Genomic DNA, 16,205 nt, shown 5'->3' with positions numbered 1-16,205 from the left:
CTTTGTTGTTGCTCAGCTTTTCTAAGGCCCAGTTCACTTCACATTCTAGGATGTCTGACTCGAGGTCAGTGACCACCTCACTGTGATTGTCAGGGACGTTAAGCTCATTCTTGTATAGTTCTTCTGTGTAATTTTGCCACGTCTTCTTAATCTCTTCTGCCTCTGTTAGGTCCCTGCCATTTTGGTCCTTTATCATGCCCATTTTTGCATGAAACGTTCCTTTCATCTCTCCAATTTTCTTGAAAAGATCTCTGGTCCTCCCTATTCTATTGTTTTCTTCTATTTCTTTGCATTGTTCTTTTAAGAAGGCATTCTTATCTCTTCTAGCTATTCTCTGGAATTCTGCATTCAATTCGCCGTATCTTTCTTTTTCTCCCTTGCCTTTCGCTTCCCTCCTTTCCTCAGCTATTTGCAAAGCTTCCTCAGACAACCATTTTGCTTTCTTGCATTTCTTTTTCTTTGGGATGGTTTTGGTTGCTACCTCTTGTACAATGTTGCGAACCTCTGTCCATAGTTCTTCAGGCACTCTGTCTATCAGATCTAATTCCTTAAATCTATTTGTCACCTCTACTGTATATTCAACAGGGATATGATTTAATTCATACCTGAGTGGCCTAGTGCTTTTCCCTACTTTCTTCAGTTTAAGTCTAAACTCTGCAATGAGAAGCTCATGGTCTGAGCCACAGTCAGCTCCTGGTCTTATTTTTACTGACTGTATAGAGCTTCTCCATCTTTGGCTGCAGAGCATATAATCAATCTGATTTCTGTGTTGACCGTCTGGTGATGTCCATGTGTAGAGCCGTCTCTTGGGTTGTTGGAAAAGAGTGTTTGCTATGACCATCGTATTCTCTTGAGAAAATTCTATCAGCCTGTCCCCTGCTTCATTTTGTACTCCAAGGCCAAACTTGCCTGTTATTCTGGTTATCTTTTGGCTTCCTACTTTAGCATTCCAATCCCCCATGATGATAAGGACATCATTTTTTGGTGTTAGTTCTATAAGGTGCTGTAGGGCTTCATAGAACCGGTCAATTTCATCCTCTTTAGCACTGGTGGTTGGGGCATAGACTTGGACTACTGTGATATTGAATGGTTTGCCTTGGATTCGAACTGAGATCATTCTGTCATTTTGAGGATTGTATCCCAGTATTGCTTTTCCTACTCTTTTATTGACTATGAAGGCTACTCCATTTCTTCTGAGGGATTCTTGCCCGCAGTAGTATATCTGATGGTCATCTGAATTAAATTCACCCATTCCTGTCCATTTTAGTTCACTGAAACCTAAGATGTCGATGTTCAGTCTTGTCATCTCTTGTTTGACCACGTCCAGCTTTCCTTGATTCATGGATCTTACATTCCAGGTTCCTATGGAGAAAAAATCTTTACAACATCGGACTTTCCTTTCACCACCAGACAGTACAGCTGAGCGTACTTTCGGCTTTGGCCCAGTCGCTTCATTCATTCTGGTGCTACTAGTACTAGCCCTCTGCTCTTCCTCAGTAGCATATTGGACGCCTTCTGACCTGAGGGGCTCATCTTCCAGCGTCAGATCGTATTGCCTTTTGGTACTGTCCATAGGGTTTTCATGGCAAAGATACTGGAGTGGGTTGCCATTTCCTTCTCCAGTGGATCATGTTTTGTCAGAACTCTCTATGACCTTTCCGTCTTGGGTGGCCCTGCACAGCATAGCTCATAGCTTCATTGAATTACGCAAGCCCCTTCGCCACGACAAGGCAGTAATCCATGAAGGGGTATAGCCATAACATATAGCTATAATTTTTGCAGTGTTATTTTTAATGTAATCATACCTCCAATTTAACTTGATTATTAATATGTGATAATTTATCAAAACCAAAACTATTTAAAAAACTTAAACAGGATGTCAAACAATATTATCATATGGATTAAGTGTATTAATCCTTAAAAGAAAAATGCTCAAATTAATGTCAGAACAGCATGAACAAATTGTAATATTGCTTTTCTTAGCATCCTATTACTGACTGATTACTAAGAGAATTGACTGTCCGATTATATATGTCCTGTTCCATCTCACTCAAAATCCAACTTGTTGAAAATGGAGAGCATTCTGGCTCCTATAAAAATAATTAAGAGATATAGCAAACAAAACAAACTTTTATTCTGAAGTAAGCATACACCTTCTTACTTGTCTATTCTAGGATAAGTATGAGACTCACATGATCAAAAGCTCTATTAAAAAGCATTTTACAAAGCACAACACTGGTATTTAAGAAGGACCATATTAGATATGATACAAAGTTTTACAAACACAGCGTTCACTGTGAACCATTGTAGGTTTCTTAACTGAATGTCCATCCATGTAGGTACTGTAATCCCCTTAAGTTTGAGATCACAAATTTAAATTCCTGATCAACAGCTAAAAAGATTAAAAAGAGAAAACCCATAACTATTAGCAATCTGCTTACATCAGGACGTGGAGGAAGTCTCTCTCGTGGTAATCTTTCATATTCATACCGTTCAGACCACATTTCATCTCTTCTATATGCCACTAAAAATAGATATTAAAGATGTATGTTTGAGTAACTATTAACATGAATTAAACAAAATACTGTATTATACAGTTAATAATTAAACATTGTACTAATATGCAAAGCTTGCAGTAGCTATTTTAAAATATCCCAAGGCTGAGATATTTAGCATTTTTCCTTTAGAAACTTAAGGTAAGGTAAGGTAAGGGTTCCCCCGCACATGCATTTCCAACTCTAGGGGCCGGTGCTCATCTCCGTTTCAAAGCCAGCGCTTGTCCAAGGACGTCTCCGTGGTCATGTGGCCGGCATGACCAGACGCCAAGGTAACGCTGTTACCTTCCCACCGTAGTGGTCCCTATTTTTCTACTTGCATTTTTACGTGCTTTCGAACTGCTGGTTGGCAGAAGCTGGGATGAGTAACAGGTGCTCACTCTGTTATGCGGCACTCGGGATTCAACCCACCAAACTGCCGGCCTTCTCATCGACAAGCTCAGCATCCTAACCCACTGAGCCACATTCATCATCAAAAATAGGTAAATACTCTCCAGCACATTATGTTAAAAAATATATTATTTGTATAATTTTGAGCTAGGTTACTCAGGTTCTATTTTTTGCAGCCCAAGTAATTTTCAGATAGAATCAGTAAAATACAATTGGAGCATGACTTTGGTTCATGGTACTTCTGAGTGCAGATATTTGCCACAATAGTGAGGGGGAAAACATAGATTGCTGATAAAATGGGCCAATGTATAAAGAAGTACCGGTACTCCTTGATTTCTTATATTTGTTGTAATGGTAAAGATAGTTGCGTAAGTATGTCTATGACCCTTTTAAACCAGTCAGACTCAGCAATGATAATCCATAATCAAATCCTTACAGTAATGCAGCATTCCTGAAATCTCTATGACTTGTTTCTTGAGATGCCCTATCATGAAGGGTTGACATTAATCTTGAAAACCTGTCCAAGTTTCTCTCTGCCCCATCTTATATTAAATAAAATCAAGGCAGAGGTATTTTGAGATACTCATGCTTCCGGCTATCTCTTAATTGTGTAATCTTTTATTTAACAATTCTCTTGCACCTTTTTCCAAATTAGTTCTATGCAATGATATATAGCTCTCAAGCAATGAAATAAGCTCCCTAAGGAGGGGTACATGGCTGCTACTCTCATAGCATTTGGGAACATAGGAAAAATGCATCTCTTTCACCAAGCTTTTGTCAGTTTCATGACTGAATTGAATTTTATTTTATTTAACTGCAATTTTATTATGTTTTCAATTTTACTTTTATACTTGTAAGCTTCTTCAATGTTGTAACAATGTGTAAATTTAATAATGATGCCTCATGTGCACTTAACAAGTCGCATGTATTTTAACGAGCAAGGGAGTGATCTCGTTCGAGGTACGAGATTCACTCTGAGTTTTTGAGTTACAAATGGAACGTGAAGGCTCCAATACACTCGTAACTCGAGGACTACCTGTATAGCGAGTAGTATTTTGAATATTTATCTCAATCATAAAGTAGTACTTCCATTTAGATAAATCATTAAGATGCAGATAATAAGCTATTTAGGTGAATTGCAAAGCATAGTGTCAAGGAATGGCATAAAATATTGAAAGGCTAATCCTTTTCAGAATATTTGTTTTAACTGACTACCTAGTAAGGCTTCATAAAAAGAATATTATAGAGGAGAAATCTAGTATCTCACTGTAAAGATTAAAAAGCATGCAGTTATTTTCACATGACCTTTAGAATGATATATGTAACTTTTGTTGCAGACTGAGGTGTCTTTTTTGTTTTTTTAGTATCACTTTACAAATTAGTTTCTCATCAAACTGGAGGGGCTCAAAGAGCATGACTAATAATTTACATGGCACAGATTTTGCACCCCTAATTTAGGAAATTACAGCTATTCCTTGTTTAACAATTTCCTTGTTTAGTGACCATTCAACATTATGACAGTAATGAAAAAAGTATTTTGATGACCAATCCTTGATTGACAACTTTAGGAAGTTTGTAAAGCAAAAGTGAACTTATGCACAATAGCAGTTTCTCTTAGCAACTACTTTGCTTAACAATCATGTTTCCAATCCTAATTGCTAAAGGACTATCTGTGCTAGAAACAAAATATTTCTGAATGACATTTTCAGTATTCAGAAATGGAAGTTATTTTCCTACCCCTTCTTATAATTCCCATATCTCAAAAATCTGGCATCTCGAATTAAAACTAAATTGAACAGAATTCAATTAAAGGAACAAAATTCTTTATCAGCTCCCAACCTAGCCACAAGCTATCATTAACAAGCAATGATCAAACCATAAAGCTAGAATTTAGAAAAATAAAAATCAATTTAAACAGCAATTGCTTCTACTAGAAGTCATTCTACTTCCATTGTCAAGACATTTTTAAAAAAATCACTTACTTCTGTGCTTCTTTCAACTATGCTTTAATCCCAATCCAACTAGTGCCTGCATTTTTTAAAAAAGCCAACGTTAGAAAATAGGTCAATAATAAAACTCCCAAATAAATAATCAAATACACTTTATTGGGATAAACCAAATGATACTTATGCAAGGGGCCTTGTGCTGCACCCAAATCAGCCATCCTTTCCAGTCAGAAGTTTAATACCTTTTTCAACTAATTCATGGAGCAGAAAATGGGGAATACTGTAGTCCATGGCATTCTATTCCACCCAAACAAATATAATGTATAAATACAGCTTCTTACATTTAGAATGTTTAAAAAGTGGATGATTTTGCTAAAGCTCAAAACTTAACCACCTCCCTACAGTAATTCAAATGCTGATGCAATCTATTTGTACAATCCAAAAATGCTTTTGCAGCTTGTGACTTCCTGCCAGCTTCTCCCTTGACTTTGCTTGTTGGAAGCCAGCTGTGAAGGTTGCAAATGGTGAGACATTGTGACCATTGTAAATGTATGTTGGTCTTGGGGCAACCAAATCACATGACCAGGAGGATGTTGTGACTACTGCAATTTCAAGGACCAATCATAAATCTCCTTTTTCAGTGCTACTGTAACTTCAATTGCTAAATGAGCAACCAATGAGTGAGGATTCTTGTAATGAAGACAGGCTTTATATCACTTCAGCAATGACTGGCTGCTATGAAAGTTCTAGTCACTATGGAAATGCTGCCCTAGATTCAAATCCACAGAAAACACTGAACTGTAGACTTACATATAAATTTGTTTGTGCATCTGATTTTACCTTTGATTCTTGATGTATATAGGACCAGGAAAATGATGTATATAGGACCAGGAAAATGGTGAGAAGTAAAGAATTAGAGAATTCATATTCCTCTTATTTTCCCCTATTATAATTTAATTGTTAAATCAAAATACAGAAATTTAATGCGTTTTAAAGGAGTCTTGCAACAGCAATGAAAAATAATGAAACACCTATTGTGATGTGGTAGTTAAGTTTTGAACTTTGTAGATCCATTCAAGTCCATCTTTAACTATGCCAGTTCCCTGGATGACAGTCATTTTCTCACGGTCAATGTACAGCAGAGACTTGTTGTGAGTAGAAGATACGGGAGCACAGAATTTATTGCTACTGCTTTAGCTTCTGAAGAAGAATGATGGATAGAAATCTAGTGCTATAACTAAAATATAATTTTAAAAAGGGTTTACCTGCTTGACAGCATGTGATAGGATGAGGAAATAGTAGTTAGGAGCAATTTATTTACTGGCTGTTGGAATTAGTCAAAAAATAATAATCTCAAACTGAGCACATTGCTTAATGAGTTAGCTTTAACCACTTTTAGGAGGCAGCTCATTAAGTCAGTGACAAACACTGAATATTATACCACGAGGTTTGGTGTACCGTACTAAATTATCACATTGTTGTTATTAGCTGCGAAGTCATGTCCGACTCATCACGACCCTAAGGGTTGTCCTCCAGGCCTTCCTGTCCTCTACCATCTTCTGGAGTCCATTTAAGCTCACGCCTACTGCTTCAGTGACTCCATCCAGCCACCTCATTCTCTGTCGTCCCCTTCTTCTATTGCCCTCAATCTTTCCCAGCATTACCACATTAATGAAGAAAATATGTACAATACTGTGAGTAGAAGGAATAAAAGAATCATCACCCACTATACACGCGACAGGAACTTACATCACAGGGAACTAGCCTACATGCTTGAATTGCTAATTCTAAACAAGAAAAGTTGCGCGAAGCAGCTTTTTTGAAGTCATATCCATAGCATGATGAAGGGCAAAAGTGGGCCAGAGCTACAAATCTTAGGCAGAGCTCCACGTGAAAGTCAATCCGACATCCCTTCCGAATGAACGAGTTCAAGCCAACCTCTTCCGGTCCAACACTGCTCTTACCCTTCTAGTTCATCCACCGGGAGCGCTAACAAAGCAGGAGGAAGCCCATGCGTGAGCGGGAAAAGCCGCTGTCTAGTGGGGTTGGCCTGAGCCGTGGTCGAGCGCCGAGGAGGCTACACAGCACGTCGCTCAGGACGGGAAAGCAGAAATAAGCTTCCCACGAAGGCCAGGGTGCTCACTCTTCGCGCACGCTTAGGCTGGTCGAAGCCCAATCAAGTCACCCGCCGCAAATCAAAGTCTCCGTTGCACAGTGGTGTGACCCGAAGCTTCCGGCGCGCCGGTTACGCCACCGGAAAAGCGTAAAAGCTTTTTCTTTCCCAAGTCCCGCCCCCAGTTGGAGGCCCAAGTACCAGCGGGCAAGCAGGTGGTGTCTTTGCTGAGCGCTGCAGTAGCAGCGGATAGCAGGAAAGTTAAGCGTTGCTGGTGCATAGCTCCTACCCCTCCGCGTGTAAATGAGGAGGGCGCTCTGCTTCCAGCTGCGCTTTCCCGAAAGCGACCCTGCGCGTCATTAGCAGAGCGTCGAGGGGAGGCTGCTAAGTCGGGCTGTTTTGGTGGAGGCAGCGGCGAAATATAGGAAGGGAGACAGCCCCGACTGAGTGGCGTCCCTCGGGCACAGTTAGTGCCTCAGTTGTTTTTCATTCTTGTCAAAGCAACCCGACCACTGAGAAATAAGTGGTCGGGTTCCTTTAAGCTAACTCCTGGGTCAAAAAGCGCCTTCCAATTTTGTTAAGGACCTTGCGTTGCCTCTAGTTACTACTTAATAGTGATCTATATTCTTTTTATTATTGATTACCAGAAATAAGGTATCTCAAAAGAATTAAGATTGATTCAAAGTCTGCAATTTGTGCATTCATTTTTCGAGCTATTTTTCTCCCAACTATAGTGGGGAGGGAGGTTGTCAAGTTGCTCCTGAGTTGTTTTTTTGTGCTCTCTCTTTTTCCCTTTCAAAATAAAAAAATTATTGGAGCATTTAAAATTCTTCAGTAAGTAGTATTGAATTTGGGTATGTATACTTTTGCTAACAGTATTATTTCCCAAATGAACTAGGAATGCAGGATTGCCTGACAAGCAAAGTAAATGGAGAAGCCAGATTAACTGAACAACCGTGTTACTAACTTAATAACTTCAGTGATTTGCTTAATTGTGGCAAGAAAGGTCATAAAATGGGGCAAAACTCACTTAACAAATGTCTCAACAACAACATTTTGGGCTCAATTGTGGTCGTAAATTGAGGATTACCAGTATCCACTTGGAATTATCTACTGTGCGTCAGTAACCATATTTATTTGTTAGTGTCATCTAAAGCCAGGTTGGACATCTGGCATCTCCCTTCCCATGTGGGTTCTAATCTGCATTGGATGATCCTAAGCATTATTTGATAGCATGTGAAATTAAGAGTATTATTCAATAGTCTGCAGAGTCAATTGAGTCTCCTTTATTTGCTATTGGCATGATTGAGTTATATTTAGTTATATTGTAAAATTAATTAAACTAGAATTCTCAGTTCAAAGTCTATGTGAATAGGATTATTATTTCCTTGCATAAATTGAAAGGAATGTAGAAAGTAGGGAGAAAATTTGTTCCCCAAAGATAAATATTGGAAAAAGTGTAACCAAGTGGCACATAGCCTAACCATCTTTTTTCTGAGATGATAGTTGTTTTCATTGTTAAACACTATTATGTTCAGGACAAATAAGATTGTTGTGAAATTGCCCAGTATATTTAAATATGTTTGAGACTTCCTTTTCATATGACTTTTTCTTTTTTGTTTCTAGAAAAAAATGAGTGGAGGATTAGCACCAAGCAAAAGCACAGTTTATGTATCTAATTTGCCCTTTTCATTGACAAACAATGACTTGTACAGAGTAAGTGTATCTTAAACATTAGAATTGAATTATCTGATTGTATGAATAATCATAGAACATTTATATTTACTTCTGTGTTTTGTGAAGAATTTACTTCCCTACAGTGAGGGGAAAAATATTTCATCTCCTGCTGATTTTGTACGTTTGCCCATTGACAAAAAAATGATCAGTCTTTAATTTTAATAGTAGTTTTTTTAACAATGAGAGACAGAATAACAACAACAAAAATCCAGAAAAACGCATTTCAAAAAAGTTATAAATTGATTTGCATTTTAATGAGTGAAATAAGTATTTGATTCCCTAACAATCAGCAAGATTTCTGGCTCCCAGGTGTTTTTTATACAGGTAACCAGCAGAGATTAGGAAGTGCTCCTAATCTCAGCTTGTTACCTGTATAAAAGTCACCTGTCCACAGAATAAATCAATCAGATTACAAATTGTCCACCATGGCCAAGATCAAAGAGCTATCCAAGGATGTCAGGGACAAGATTGCAGACCTACACAAGGCTGGAATGGGCTACAAGACTATCACCAAGCAGCTTGATGAGAAGGTGACAATGGTGGGATTATTCGCAAATGGAAGAAACAGAAAATAAGTGTCAATCTCTCTCGGTCTGGGGTTCCATACAAGATCTTACCTCGAGTTTCAGTGATGATGAGAATGGTGAGGAATCGGCCAGAACTACACAGGAGTATCTTGTCAATGATCTCAAGGCTGCTGGCATCATAGTCACCAAGAAAACAATTGGTAACACACTACGCTGTGAAGGACTGAAATCCTGCAGTGCCCGCAAGGTCCCCCTGCTCAAGAAAGCATATGTACAGGCCCGTCTGAAGTTTGCCAATGAATATCTGAATCAAAGAACTGGGTGAAAATGTTGTGGTCAGATGAGACCAAAATCAAGCTCTTTGGTATCAACTCACCATATTTGGAGGAGGAGGAATGCCACCTATGACCCCAAGAACACCATCCCCACAATCAAACATGGAGGTGGAAACATTATGCTTTGGGGGTGTTTTTCTGCTAAGGGGACAGGACAACTTCACTACATCAAAGGGACGATGGACAGGTCCATGTACCGTCAAATCTTGGGTAAGAACCTCCTTCTCTTAGCCAGGGCATTGAAAATGAATCGTGGGCTTCCAGTTTGCGCGTGCGGAACTCGCGGACATGCTGGGAGAAGCTCTTCCATTGCCGTCCGGTCTAACTTCATTGTAAGACCCAGCAAAGGGTTAAAAGTCTCCCTGGAGGGGCGACCACTGTGAGGAGGCTATCTCTCTGTGATCGCGGAATGGCAGTAGCCCTCCGTTTGATCCGGAGTTACTCCTGTGGCCCGAAGAATAGCCATTCCCTGCCGAAAGCCAAAATTACTATCAAGCACAACGAAGCAATCTGGAGGATTTGGGTGAGACCTTACACTTCTTACTTCCATAATTACTTTCCTGTGGGACTTTCTTGAAAATCTTTTTCCCCCCCTTCTTGAAAACTCGGTGACTGCTTACTTTGGGATTTACAACTTTAAAGCCTCAAAAGAAATTAAATGACTAAGCTAAATAATTAAGGAACTCTATCTATACCTCTGAAATTGTTGGGCCACTAAAAAGTTTTTATTGTCTATTTTTACAGGGACCTATTATCCCATTGACTGCTAAAAATGAATTAATTGGATGAAAGCCTTATATTACTCTGCAAAAGGTTTGTACATGCTATTGAGGACATCTTGTGGCAAAACCTGGTATATCAAGTAAACTTTTTTTTTTTTACTTTGAGACCTGGCTCTAACAGATTTGTCCTTGACACTATCTTTAAAGATAAAAATTGGGAACACCTGGCACTGAAAACAACCTTTTGGAATAGTGGAGGTGGACGTTTATTGGCTTTTATTAAAATAGCCTCCACTAAAGGCCTATCTGTAAAATATTAAAATGGAAGATTATATCCCACCACTTGATTATAAACTCATACTTGATACAATTCTGGCAATGACTGCAGAAATAAAAGCCAAATTTAAACACAAATTTGATAGCACAAACTCACCAAATGAGACTCTTACTTCAATTGATGAATTGACAATCCAAAAATGAACAGAATGAGGAATTTAACAACAAAACGGGACTTTAAAGTACCACAAGTACAATCTACTGATTTCAACTATAAAACCTACATTCTAACAAGCAACAGAATCTGAAGAAAGCAATACTAAGATGGAGGATGCCAAGGCCTTCAAATACAGTACACCAAGACTTCAATCTACCAAACAATAATTACAACACCAGATATGACCTCTTACATAAGCCAGATGGATTGGAAAGAAGACCAGAGTGAACCAAGAACAACTGTACCATGCCAAACATGGAGATTGGATTTACTGGAACGAAAATTTAATGACTACAAAGGGGTCACTATGATAAATTGATAACTGGATGGTCTCCCTGGATTCAAATAACGTGCGTAGGAAGAAAGGGAGATACATTTGAGAAGCTAAAGGCAATCATATGGAAGCCTGCCTGGCACAAAAAGAAAGCTAAAATTAGACTTAAATGAACTTCTCTTTTTTCTGTTATAAGTGTTAGGACTTGCAATAATAAAGCTTAATTTTTCTCTCTCAATTGTTAAAAGATATAAACTGAGTCTATATTTAGGATCTAGATCTTTAAGGGAATGAAAATTAGCTACAAATAAACATACTTTCTTAACTATAGATGAATTGTAAGGACAAATAGCTATGTATGTATTTCAGATATAATTACTATATAATGAAAGATTAGCTATCAGAACATAACAATTATATTATAGAAATTGCAATGATGTAATAAAAGATATTATTTTAAAAAATGGATCAACTACTAAGATGTTAAATAGAATATATTTGCTGTAATGATAGAGCTAAAAAAAATTCTTAATGGGCTAAGGGGAATCTTTAAAAGATACACATTGATTTTATACTTAACTTTCAGACCTTTAAAGGAAAGGAAAGTTAGCTATTAGAATTGACTTATATTACAGAATTTGGAAGGATACAACAAAAGGTATCTTCTCAATAATTAGTGAACTTTTAAGACCTTAAATAGAAAAAAATTGTATAACATAAGAATGTACTGAAATGAACAATATATGTATTCTAGACAGGATAATCACTATATAATGAAATGGGGCAATGTGGGCTACCCGAAAAGTAAGTTTTCTTTTATATATTATAGGCTAGTTCGGATTATCTTATTCCAATTAGGTAAAACGTAAAAACAGGACATGTGAAAATATACTGCTTAAAAAAATAAAGGGAACACGATAAGACATCCTACTATTAAATACAGTACATTGTGTTGTTTAAGTGTTCCCTTTGTTTTTTTTGAGCAGTATATAATGAAAATTGTTCTAACTGATTCTGTTATAATTAGAAATATATTAATTTGATTAATCTGACTATGCTATCGTAACTAAGGGAATTGGAGAGGAGAGGGAATTTTTGTTGATGTAACTTGACCTATCTACAAATGATTTTGTTATTTACTATTGTTTACTTTTAATTACTCAACCACTGTACTGCTTCATAAATATTTGGATGTAAAACTAAAAAATCAATAAAACTTGTAGTAAAAGAAAGAAAGAAAATGGATCGTGGATGGGTATTCCAGCATGGCAATGACCCAAAACACACAGCCAAGGAAACAAAGGAGTGGCTCAAGAAGAAGCACATTAAGGTCCTAGAGTGGCCTAGCCAGATTTTCTATAGAAAATCTGAAGGTTCAAACTGCCAAATGTCAGCAGCATGAAATCTTAATGACTTGGAGATGATCTGCAAAGAGGAATGGGACAAAATACCTCCTGAGATGTGTACAAACCTGATGGCCAACTACAAGAAACGTCTGACCTCTGTGATTGCCAACAAGGGTTTTGCCACCAAGTACTTATGTTTTGTAAAGGGGTCAGATACTTATTTCACTCATTAAAATGCAAATCAATTTATAACTTTTTTGAAATGTGTTTTTCTGGATTTTTTGTTGTTATTCTGTCACACTCTTAAAATAAACCTACCATTAAAATTATAGACTGATCATTTCTTTGTCAGTGGGCAAACGTACAAAATCAGCAGGAGATCAAATATTTTTTCCCTCACTGTGGGTAACTGCTTTTTTTTCTCTGTCTTTTCAGATTTTTTCAAAATATGGGAAAGTAGTTAAGTAAGTATAAATATCAAATTGTATGTAGCTTATTCTTTAATGTGTGTAATAATACCAACATCCTCAATTTAATATTTTCACGTGTAGTTTTTGTAATAGGATACGAAGACAGGTGCTCATTTGTAATGTTACTGCCACACCTGGTGTGAACTTGCCATGAAAATATTCTATTTATAGGTTGTGCTTTTCTAGGGGGAAAAAGTACTTATTTTACCATTTCTGTGTTGTTATTTATATTACATTTAGTGTGTTATGTTGTAAAAACATAGTGCCATGCTATAGCAAAAAGACAGCAAAAGCATGTTCTTGAGAAACACACAACACACACACACACACACACACACACACACACACACAGATGCAGGTGAACAGACAGATACTAGCCAATGAACCAGATATCATGGTAGTAGACAAGACCAGAGGGCAACAGTGATGATAGATGTAATGGTGCCAAGTGACATAAATATCAGAGGGAAAAAAGAGTATGAGAAGTTGGAGAAATACCAGGGCCTTGAAGGAGGATTAGAAATGATGTGGAAAGTAAAGGTCAAAGTGGCCCCAGTGATAGTAGGAGCACTCAGACTTATGACTGCTATGCCGGGAGAGTGGTTCCCACAATTCCCAGGAACTATATCAGAGTCCTCTGTCCAGAAGAGCGCAGTGCTAGGAACAGCTATGCTACTCCAGAAGAGCGCAGTGCTAGGAACAGCTATGCTACTGCAAAGAACTCTGAAACTCCTAGTCCTCTGAGAGAGAATCTGAGATTGAGGAAGAAAATAATGCTTATTTATACTTTCTGGAATCTTATCATAAAAATGGTTTTTTAAAACACCTACTCGGTTCTTTAGGTTAACTGTTGTACAGCATCACCTAGAATAACCTAGCAAATACGCCAAAGTGTTGTAGGTAATTATCTACCTATAACGCTTCAATTTGTTTACTTTTGTTTACATTTACTTCCAAAATGCTGCTAGATACTGTACCTCTATTTTATAAAATCAAGGAATCATCTACTTTGCATAGATGCTGGAAGAAAGACAGAATTGTAACTCATTTGCTCACTGATGACAACTCACCCAGATCACTGTATCTCTATAAATATTTATACTTTCCCAGAAACCTATAAAGTACTTCATCACAGCTGATACACATAAATAGAATCTGGCCCAGAATGATTTAAAAAATAGATTGGATTGTGTTCCAAAGAGCAAGTGACTCTCATCCTTTCAGGTATCTTGTTACTTCTTTAGAATGTACAAGCTGAAAGATATATGTAACAACAGGAATCAGATCTATATATATTTGTTTCTGATCTTAAGTCAAAACAGAAAGAATATTCCACTGTTTAATACAATGATCCATAAACATTCTGAACTTTTGTCACTAGTTAACCAGTTTAAGAAATTCTTTATTGACCATCATTGCCACAGAATAAATCTTGAGATGAACTGTAAAATATATTTGGTCTTGGTCACTTTACATTTTAAGCTTTTCCTTGCATAGCAGGAATGCAAAATCTTTGGCACTTCATAAATGGTTAAAGTATCTCCTAGCAGCCCAGCTAGCATGGTCAGTGAAGAGGGATATTGAGAGTTGCACTTCACCAATATCTGTATGGTCAAAGTTTCTCTATAGCTTGGCTTTGGATATTTAGGAACAATTGTTCTTATAACTAAACTATTTTTTGGTTCCTGAAATAAATAAGCTTAAAGAAGATTGTTGCCCAAATTTTCTATACTACTGAGGAAGCATTTGGTAGAGCCATCCTTTTAGAGGTTTGGGGGGGAAATGATCAGATACTATGTCCATAGTATAAATTGTATTCTTTTCACCCATATCAATTCTAAAATCCAAATCCAGATAATAGATTATTCTGTGTCTGGCTGTCTATAACTTTAAATAGGCCTACAACTGTCACAAGTAGCAATCACATCCTGAACTACATTGAATAATTGAATGCTGAAGCTTCTCGAATCCAAAGTACTTGGAGAGCCAAGTATCTTCAAGAACAGAGGTGTTATATCAGAAAATAAAGAGGCTGATTTTTATATCAACAGAATCTCAGTCCTATTACATTCCAATAATGCCAGATTTAAACAACTGGAATAAGAATCTGTCAAGCAGATTTATTAATTTTTATAAGCACTACTATTATGGATTTTTATTTTAATCTTATTTGAGAGGAAAAACTGAGAGAACGTGTTTTTATGAGAAAGGGTAATGGCACACAACACTCCAGGCATGTCAAACTGCTGGCACGCGGGCTGGATGCATCATACTAAAACTGCACCCACCACATTGCCGGCAATGGGAAAAAGTCGCAATACGTCACATGATGTCACATGACATTACAAGTTTGCCATGCCTGCACTACTCTGACAATATATTTGTTGATCTTAGTCTCATGCAGGCATTTGTAATATGAAGTTTCACAAATAGCTCATGAATATAATTGATTTATTGTCAGGTCTCTGTTTTTAGAAACACTTTTCCTATATCATGATTCTCAATAAAGGCTATTCTTCGAGTTTAATGTAGTAACCTTTTCTCTACTATCCTTTATTGTAAATGATTTGAGTTTCATGAATAGCTTTTATGGATGTTCTCATGCTGTGTTTACTTTGATAGCTGCCCTTTTGCTAGAATTTGAAATGAATGAGACTAATTTAGGCAACCTAAATAACAATAAGGCTTGCATCTCTGTGATTTAATAGTATGTGAACATATCAGTATTCTTTTCTAGAGTTACAATTATGAAAGACAAAGACACACGAAGAAGTAAAGGAGTTGCATTTATTTTGTTCTTGGATAAAGAGTCAGCGCAGAACTGTTCTCGGGCACTTAATAATAAACAAGTAAGTGACAAGGATTTATATATATATATATATATATAGATAGATATAGATATAGATATAGATATAGATATAGATATAGATATAGATATAGATATAGATATATAGATATTCTGAAAGCTAAAATTGTATTTGGTTTTTTTTTAGCTCTTTGGAAGAGTAATAAAAGCAAGTATTGCTATTGATAATGGAAGAGCTGCAGAATTCATCCGAAGAAGAAATTACTATGACAAGTCAAAATGCTATGAATGTGGAGTGAGTTGATGTCCCAACAACATAACTGTTTTTGTCATGTTCTTATGCTGACGCCATCCATTGGGTTATCGGTACAGTCAGTTCAGATAATTTTTTAAACTACATACAATGCTACATTTTCTAAGAGTAGTTATAAATGAATACAAATACACTATTTACAAGGTAAATTTATGAAGAAATAAAAAGTAATATTCTT

The 16,205-nt window shown here is 36.9% G+C and overlaps 2 protein-coding genes across 7 annotated transcripts in view; one reads left to right on the top strand and one right to left on the bottom strand.

The window, feature by feature from the left end:
* Positions 1-6,338, bottom strand: part of PPHLN1 (periphilin 1) — a 115,398-nt gene extending 109,060 nt beyond the window's left edge. For 2 of the 3 annotated variants that reach the window (XM_083365223.1, XM_083365224.1), the window contains exons 1-2: positions 4,928-5,186; positions 2,442-2,524 (exon numbers count right to left, since the gene is read on the bottom strand). In XM_083365223.1, coding sequence (XP_083221349.1) covers positions 2,442-2,524; position 4,928 — 84 coding nt within the window. In that variant the 5' untranslated portion in view covers positions 4,929-5,186. Of the gene's footprint in view, positions 1-2,441; positions 2,525-4,927; positions 5,187-5,731 lie in introns of those variants that run through there. The other variant, XM_083365222.1, reaches the window with a different exon arrangement.
* A 1,257-nt stretch (positions 6,339-7,595) lies between these two features.
* The window catches only part of ZCRB1 (zinc finger CCHC-type and RNA binding motif containing 1), a 46,647-nt gene continuing 38,037 nt past the window's right edge, over positions 7,596-16,205 (top strand). The window contains exons 1-5 of one of the 4 annotated variants that reach the window (XM_083365229.1): positions 7,596-7,838; positions 8,631-8,720; positions 12,874-12,902; positions 15,646-15,757; positions 15,902-16,009. In XM_083365229.1, coding sequence (XP_083221355.1) covers positions 8,637-8,720; positions 12,874-12,902; positions 15,646-15,757; positions 15,902-16,009 — 333 coding nt within the window. In that variant the 5' untranslated portion in view covers positions 7,596-7,838; positions 8,631-8,636. Of the gene's footprint in view, positions 7,839-8,136; positions 8,721-12,873; positions 12,903-15,645; positions 15,758-15,901; positions 16,010-16,205 lie in introns of those variants that run through there. The other 3 variants (XM_083365228.1, XM_083365226.1, XM_083365227.1) reach the window with 3 other exon arrangements.

This window comes from Vipera ursinii (assembly GCF_947247035.1).
Source record: "Vipera ursinii genome assembly, chromosome: 6".
Classification (NCBI taxonomy): domain Eukaryota; kingdom Metazoa; phylum Chordata; class Lepidosauria; order Squamata; family Viperidae; genus Vipera; species Vipera ursinii.
This window is presented reverse-complemented; position numbering and strand designations above follow the sequence as displayed.